Here is an 8,648-nt window from a genome sequence, read left to right on the forward strand (position 1 = left end):
AATGTCTTGCTGAGGATAGTGCTTTCCAAAGGAACCTTATTTCTATTGGGATCCCCCTGTATTTGTCAAAATACTTCCAAAATGTTAATGTCCATAATCATAACACCAGAGTTAGCTCCACAAATCATGTTCAACCCAGATTTGGCTCAACTAAGGGAATGAACTCGTTCTCATACTATTCATCAAAAATGTGTCTTGCACCAAAAATAGCCAATCTACAAGCTCATCACTTCTCAGTGTGATCTTTGTGAGCTTGTATAACAGTTATTTTCGGTGCAAGACACTGGCACACTACTAAGTATAAATCAGGCATCAGCAAAAGAAAGTACAGCAGGATTGTTAGGACTAGGGCCATCTGACTGGATGGACCCCATGCCATGTTCAGGACTAAGGAAATCTGTTTCCCTCTTATCAGACTCCACATACTGGTGCAATGTGCTATAGTAGTGGTCTTTGGGGTTAAACCTGTAGAATCTGGAGATCTTCTGCCAGTCTTGGTTGGAAGGGGAGATGATAGGCACAGGTGCTTTCTGCTCAAAGAAGCTCTTCAGGTTCCTTTCGGCGAGGTCCTTGGCATGTTTTGCAGAGTGACACTCCAGCAGGGCGTTCTCCTCCTGGGCGTAGGCCCACCAGAACTTCAGCTGCAGGTAGCTGATGGGGGATTTGCACCTTGCCACACAGGTCAGAATCAGGTTGCACACTATGAGGGATGCAATCACCAGCCAACCCACGATCTGTAATCACCACCGTCCACCAATAGCCATAGCATGAATTACTTTTAGGAAGTTTGAGGTATTTCAGAGAATTCATAATGCATGAGGCATGCAGAGCATTATGAATTAAATAAACAACATCATGGCCACTAGCCACTGACAGACTATAAACAAAACCACCTTTCTGTTTACAGTCCAAACAGTGCCACTTGCTCACCTGGGATTCTGCACGAAGAGTTGCGAGGACATCATCTTGGTCTGCCTGTGGTAGTACAGTGCTTTTTCCCTTGCATGGAATCTTGTACAGCTCTTCCTGGCACTGAGATTGTGACTCCATCCTGCCACAAAGATGATCTTTATAGACGGTTACATTAACACCAGTGAGAGCACACTCAAAGTAATTACCATTGAGCAGGGCCACAGCAATCCAAGTGGAAGGTGCCACCACTGCGGTTGTGGTTATCTGAAAGAACATGATCATAACTGCAATAATAGTGTGCAGGCGGCATATTTTAGAGAATTTAGATTTGCGAACACACAGTCCTGTGAACAGTTTCCATGTCTTTTTGCTTAAGATGTAGCCTAACACCAGCAGTGCCAGTGCAGGCACCAGAAGAAACACCATGCCATAGAAGAAGTTCCAGTCATTGCAGGGACACTTGAAGAATTGAGTTGAGAATATCTGCTCTCCTCCTGCAGTCAGAAGCGCAACAAATCCAAATCCAAGGTTGGTCTGTTTACTAGCAATGTTGAGAACGGTTTGGAAACTTTTGACGGTTTTGTCCATGTTTCTAATCTAGACAACGGACGGTGCCTCTATGAGCGCTCAAAGGGAAATGCTTTCCTTATAGCCGTTACACTTTTAGTTCCCCTATCCGTTGCGTCAGTGGCTCACAGCCCACCACCCCAACAACACGGTGTCAAGCTTAAATACTCACCCGCTATCATGGTTTATTCATGGGTGAGGGTGACAATATGGCATTAGGCGCGAGGTGTCACTGTCACTGCTGCCAAATGGTAATTTAGCAAAAGAGTTTCATTAGTTTACCCAAAACTCCGAGTCCGAGTCCTCGTGGATGGGTGCCGTGCGCACTATACAAAGTTTAACTTTGGATGTATTTAATCGAGTCTGACTTTTACTTTCGATATGCAAATGTCAAAATCGATAAAATACTAGTCTTGATCCAAGGCTAACTTTGCCTGTATGTCATCATGGTCAAAGGGACAAAGACTACTAAGAAATAATAAATTAATGGTGACGGGATTATAATAATATCATTTATTATTATAATCATATTATTATTAGCGAGACACTTGCAGCTTGAAAGTTCTCATAAAGATGATGATACAAGTCTGCAGACTGCATGATCCGCCAGGTGATAAGGCGATTAGCCTACTGGTAGCCTGTATGCCTAAAAGCCCAAAGCTAGTTACAAAATTATTTTTTACGACTTGGTGCCCATGGTGGAAAATAACCTGGCCATTTATATCTTTAATGTGAAACGATGTGTAACCTTTGAAAGAGATATAAATGAATGTTCATAACTAGGCCTTACATTCATTATTTTCTATTTTCTTTTACTTTATAATCAGTTTTTTATATATATTTTTGTTGTTGTTTTTTTGTTTTTAATATTATTACATTCAAATTGTATGTAATGTAAACGGTGAGGTTCTCTTATAAACACCCCTCGGGTTTCTTACCTCACCGGCACAACAACAATCTGTCATCTTTCCCAAGGAAAAAAACTAGTAGGCTATTATGCATATGTAATATACATTCTGTTGTGCAAATCAAATCAATCAAACCTCCTTGGCTCAATCTATTTTCAGATGGGGGTCTGTGGCCATACATATACATTCATTTGGGGGTCCTTGACCTTGACATGAAAACGTTTGAGAACCACTGCTTCTAAATACAGAAATACAGTAAATGGAAAACTGGCTTTCCACAGGTACTGCGGATTGTCAGGGTTGCCAAGTCCGTTTATTATAAGCGACTTTGGGTTTGTTTTTCTGTAAAGTTGCTTGAAAATATTGGTATTTGCGGGTTTTTGGGTCTCCTTTCTAAAAGTGTAGTTTCTTATTTGGCCTTGTTTCCTAATGTTGTTTAAACCAGTTGTTCTCAAACATTTTCATGTCAAGGACCCCCAAGTTAATATGTATTTGTCTGCGGACTGAAAATATTTTGTGCCAGGGACCAGATTTGTGTTGTTAAAATCCACATTTGTTCATTTCTTTTCCAGATTCTTTTGAAAATAGCAGATCTACAAGCTGCGACGCGTTGTGAGCTTGTAGATCGGCTATTTTCAAATAGCTGATGTACCAAACATTCAATATCATCACAGGTCATCTTGCCATACCATTGGACCCTCTGCTGGCCTAACACGGTAATGGAAGGAAGAGCATTAGAACTGGAGACTGCTGATATCTATGCTGCTGACCTGACAAGTAGTTTATGAAACAGGGAATCACTCAAAAGCAAATAGTATTTTAATGATAATAGCAGTAATTCTGTATACAACAATAAAAACAGATTCAAACCACAACTGTAAATCACCAGTTACAGATTTCACAGGAGTGTAGAAGTAAATGCTTTTAGGGAGATAAGACATTTTCTATTTCTATTGTGAGATGCTGTAACATGTTTTACATAACCTTGGTTTCAACAAATGAACTCGTTATAAAAATTCAACTCTGACTGACCTGTATGTATAATTTAATGTTCAATATATTTCAGATGGTGATGTCGCAAAAGGGAAATGTGCATACTGCATACAATATCCAAACAAAAGCTTCATGATAAAAACCACCATGTGAACACCATGAATGTAACTGCTGAGCGTTCAGTACAAGACTCTCATCGGAACATAATTAAGTGACTGTATGTCCACTTCAAAGAGGACACAAGTATACCCAGTCAACGTTCTTTCAAGAAGGAATCCCTTGTTGGCCAGGGGAGATTTATGCTTCTGAGCTGTCTAGGTTGTATTGCTTATTTAAATTGATACCCATTCGCTGACACCTAAGCGACAGCTAATCTTCCTGGGGTTCAAAACATTCACTATATACACAATATAACATATAAAACATGATAAAATACATAATCTGATATTATACAAAAGAAGTACAACATTGGCTTAACAAACAAATGTGCAAAGCAGAGAGTTCCAGGCTTTGACCCAGAGAGTCAGTGCTGCTATATGGGGCCAAGACATGGACGCTCACAGTACAGCAGCAAAAGGCCCTGAATGGCGTTTACACAAGAATGCTACGAATGCAAATTGACACTGTGGGAGTGACATACAGTACCACCTAGGCACACCTATGCGGCGTGACAGCAGAGCGAACAACACTGTAGAGCTCAAGACCCTAATGCTAGACAGGAGGGTGTGGAGGGCAGTGATCCAGGAGTCTCAAGTTGGTGTTGGCCTGTCTGCGCTCCTCACATCTGCATCTTATTTTATAAAATTCTGATGTCTTTTATTTACAATTCAGGCATTTAGAAGATGCTAGTTCATATAGTGCAGCTGTGCCCCCTCATTACATCCGTTGGGAGTAAAGGATCACATTACATTACATTACATTACATTACAGTCATTTAGCAGACGCTTTTATCCAAAGCGACTTACAATAAGTGTATTCAACATAGGTAGGGAACGAAAACTACTAATCACCAGAAGTCTTTAGTGCATTTTCTGCAAAAACAAGCAACCAAGAGTATACCTAGCGCTAAGGTAAAAGTGCAATATATCAGCTACCTATTTCCTTAAACAGATGAGACAAAATAGCTAAATCAAATGAGCATGAGCTAAAACAAATAAGTGTATCGACTAAACAAGATCCAATAAACAATCCAATAATCCAATAAACAATACAGCAATAGAGAACAAGCGTTCGTACAACTAGTTAACAACAAGTAGGTCAGGCAGAGAGGAAGGGTAGTGTTTCCTGAAGAGGTGGGTTTTCAGTCTGCGGCGAAATATGGGCAGTGACTCTGCTGTCCTAACATCAGTGGGAAGTTCATTCCACCACTGTGGGGCCAGAACAGAAAAGAGTCGTGACCGTGTGGATCGGCCAGAAGGACCCTTGAGTGACGAGGCAATCAGTCGCCCCGAGGTGGCAGACCGAAGTGGTCGGGCAGGGGTGTAGTCATCGACCATAGCCCGGAGGTAGGAAGGAGCTGTTCCTTTCACTGCCCTATAGGCTAGCACCAGGGTTTTGAACTGGATGCGAGCCGCTACGGGGAGCCAGTGTAGAGAGCGGAGAAGGATGGTTGTGTGGGAGAACTTGGGGCGGTTGAACACCAGACGAGCCGCAGCTTTCTGAACAAGCTCCAGGGGTTTGATGGCGGATGCCGGAGCACCAGCAAGGAGGGAGTTGCAGTAGTCCAGGCGGGAGATGACGAGAGCCTGGATGAGCACCTGGGCTGCCTTCTCCGTGAGGAAGGGGCGAATCCTCCTGATGTTGTAGAGCAGGAATCTGCAGGACCTCGTCACTGATGCGATGTTTGCCGAGAACGTCAGTTGATCGTCCAGGGTCACACCCAGATTCTTCGCAGTCCGAGTTGAGGTCACCACAGCATTATCAATGGTGATGGCCATGTCTCGATGCGGACAGCCCTTCCCCGGGAGGAACATCAGCTCGGTCTTGTCCAGATCAATCATCATCGTGTATATGTAGTTGTGCTCTAGGAAAGGGGGGGAAACAAATAAAATAGTTACACAACTTTTTAAACCATTATCTTACACAACTATTCTATTCGAATGTTTTTTAAGAGGAATTCATTAAATTCTTTCTAAATTTATATCGCACTTTTAACCAAAGCGCTTTACAATGTGAATTACATTCACCCATTCACACACTGACAGCAGAGGAAACCATCCAAGGCATCAAACTGGTCATTTGGGGGTTAAAGTGTCTTGCTCAAGGACACTTCGGTAGTAACACTGGGGGAGCCGGGGATCGAACCAGGAAGCTTCCGTTTCCCAAGCGGTCACTCTACCCCCCAGTGTCTCTGTCTCTCTTTCTCGTTTTTGATTGTGGCATTTTAGGGGTTTTAAATGGTTATTGTAAAGGCAAACTGACTGGCAGACAGATGGGCTGTACGCCACTCTTGTCCCCAGGCCCTAGTCTATTCAACCGTAAAAGTTCTTACCCTGAAAGCCTTTAAAGGTGGTGTAATATGTTTTGTTAAACAAAAAGGTACTTTATTAAAACATTTAAGCTCTATATTCTGACAACAGTCATTGCCGTCAGTAACAGGGTTCTCCCTGTCTCTCCAGCTCTTTAGTACACAGAAAATAAAATTTCAGGTGGGACAACAATTTCATCCATTCAGGAGAGAGAACCCATTTATCAGCTTCAATTTTAAATGTTCAAGTTCCAATTTTGTCTGCTCATTTTTGTTTTGTTTCATGACTCCCAGTTTCACCATCTTGTATCCTGTGTGAGTTAGTACTTTCTCGTAGTATCCCGACCTGAAAATGTATTTTCTGTTTACTAAAGAGCTGGAGCTATCCCTGTTACTTAACCCATTTTTGGCGGGAACCCCTTTTTGTAACTATACCTTTCAGGACGGGAACCCCTTTTGGGGTTCTTGTTGCTATGTACAGTATATAGCAACATACATTTGTTGTCATTTTTGAATAAATATTTGAAGTTTTTCAGAAAACAGGATTTAGAAGGTGTTTTTAGAATCAGCCTCAGGTCTAAATGGGTTAACAAACACTCTATAACAATTATTATCATACTATAGAGCTTATTAACACCTACATCCAGTTGTGATGTATCCAATGATACATTCCAACTGGCTTTGAATCTAAATGATTGCTGTATGCATTTGTATCGGTTCATCTTTACAACCCTAGTTGTTACCTTTTTTGTCCTTTTTGGAGAAGTCTGTAGACTAATCCAGCTGTGATGGCACCAACAACAATGGCACCAACAACAATGACACCAACAGTAAGACAACTAATCACGATACCTGTGAGGAAAAGATGAGAAACATGTATCCCGGCACGTCATTGTCTTGTTCTTGCAGAACAGATCCACCACCAGATTGTCATCCAGACCGCTGACAGCACACTCGTAGAAGGAGGCGTTCAGCAGGGCCACGCACAGCCACATTATAGGGGCTACACAGGCACCCGTGAAGATGCTCAGGAGCACTCTGAGGCAGTTGAAGCAGTTGCCCCGTGGGCACAGTTTCATGGGGTTCAAACAACACCCGGTGTAGAGCCTCCACATTCTGGTGCTGACAAACAGGCCAAGAACCAGAAGCACCGCAGCTGGGCCGAGCAGGAAAGTTAGTCCATAGGCAAAGTTCTGCTCATGGTTGCAGGGACACTGAAAGGAGACCATTGAGAATATTCGCTCACCGCCAATGGTCAAAAGTGCCATAAAACTGTAGCCAATGGTGGACTTCTGCTTCATGAAGAAGCTCAGGACAGTCTGGAAGCTATCCATGATGCCAGTAAGAAGGTTTCAGATGCACTCCAAAAAATGAAAATGGGAACAAAAGAGATAAACAAAAACGTCTACAAATGTCACCTTTAGAATCTGTGCTCCATACACTGTGTTCTTGCTATGTTGACATCTGCTGTGTCGTTCTGTGCCCCGCCCTTTGACTCTGGCTTTTTCATTCTTCACTCTCAGCTCCTCCTACTGTCATGCTATCGCTTTTCCCTCCCAACATGTTCCTCCCAGTGTGGCTGTCTACTCCCAAATATTTACTGATTCTTCACTCCACTTTCTTTTCCCACCCTTTCCTCATCTATTCTTCGTGTCCGTCTCCCTTCCGTCCTTTCTGGCTGATCATGAGACTAGTTGGCAGAATTCCTGCCCATCTGGTTTTTGAGGCAAGACGCCTCTGTTCTTTAACAGTGATGTAATAAAGCACACACCCTTAGGCTCACTTAACATGCAACAAATGAATACCGAAAGTAAACAGTATAAATGCTATAGTATACTGCATTTTGCATATATTATACTATACTAAATGACAAATGTGAATAGTTGTCCACTGTCCAAACATATCCTTGTGTTTATCCATACTATACATGTGTAGTTTCTGCGTAAAATTGGGTACATCATTTGCCAAAGCACCAATACAGTTATAGTAAGAGTAGCATTATAAGTTCTTGTAACACTGAACTATGTTGTGATTCATTTTACAAAAGGAGTTGTACAACAAATCTCTCTCTCTCTCTCTCTCTCTCTCTCTCTCTCTCTCTCTCTCTCTCTCTCTCTCTCTCTCTCTCTTTCTCTCTCTCTCTCCCTCTCACACGCACGCACGCACGCACGCACGCACGCACGCACACAAACACACACACACACACACACACACACACACACACACACAGACAGGGGTCTCCTCTTTCGCCTTTAACCCTTTAACAGTCTGCTCAACCAATTGGTAGAGCACATTTTAAGTCACTATTTCTCATTGACAACATTGCTGAACTTAACTCAACCTGATTGAGCCCTTTCTACCATTTGGTTGAGGTATGTTATGGCAAAAAAAAGGTCCACCAGATGTCACTGTTTCCCAGTCACATGGATTCTCAGGTAGCCACTTTTTAGGAAGTGAAAATCAATTAATCCACTCCTGAAAGGTGGGATTTTTTTGGTTGAAATTTCAGAGGTAAGATTTTTTTTTTGTCATATTATCATCTCAGAGGTGTTATTGAACCTGATTATGTAGCTTGATACAATAAAAAAAAATCTAATAATGGTCTAATAATTTTCTGAAAACATGCTCTACCAAACGGGTTGTTTGTCACTTTATGGTAAGTAGTGAAGCTAAACTAAAGTAATTAAAATGTACTATTTGCTATGGATAAATAGGGCTTTTGCTAATTCAGTGTTGTTAATATAATACATATAATGTTATTTCATTATATTTATGTATTAGTATGATTTTATTCCTATCTA

At 41.8% G+C, this 8,648-nt stretch overlaps 1 protein-coding gene across 2 annotated transcripts in view; it reads right to left on the minus strand.

The window, feature by feature from the left end:
* calhm6 (calcium homeostasis modulator family member 6) overlaps positions 1-1,788 on the minus strand; it is a 2,553-nt gene extending 765 nt beyond the window's left edge. The window contains exons 1-3 of one of the 2 annotated variants that reach the window (XR_013933003.1): positions 931-1,788; positions 177-734; positions 1-42 (exon numbers count right to left, since the gene is read on the minus strand). The exon at positions 1-42 is cut by the window's left edge and continues 765 nt beyond it. Coding sequence is in view for 1 of the 2 variants with exons in the window: in XM_080426098.1 (XP_080282224.1) it covers positions 306-734; positions 931-1,500 (999 nt within the window). In the remaining variant the exon portion in view is untranslated. Of the gene's footprint in view, positions 735-930 lie in introns of both variants that reach the window. The other variant, XM_080426098.1, reaches the window with a different exon arrangement.
* Positions 1,789-8,648: the final 6,860 nt, after the last annotated feature.

The sequence above is a fragment of the Gymnoscopelus braueri genome (assembly GCF_963280865.1).
Source record: "Gymnoscopelus braueri genome assembly, chromosome: 4".
In the NCBI taxonomy this organism is placed as follows: domain Eukaryota; kingdom Metazoa; phylum Chordata; class Actinopteri; order Myctophiformes; family Myctophidae; genus Gymnoscopelus; species Gymnoscopelus braueri.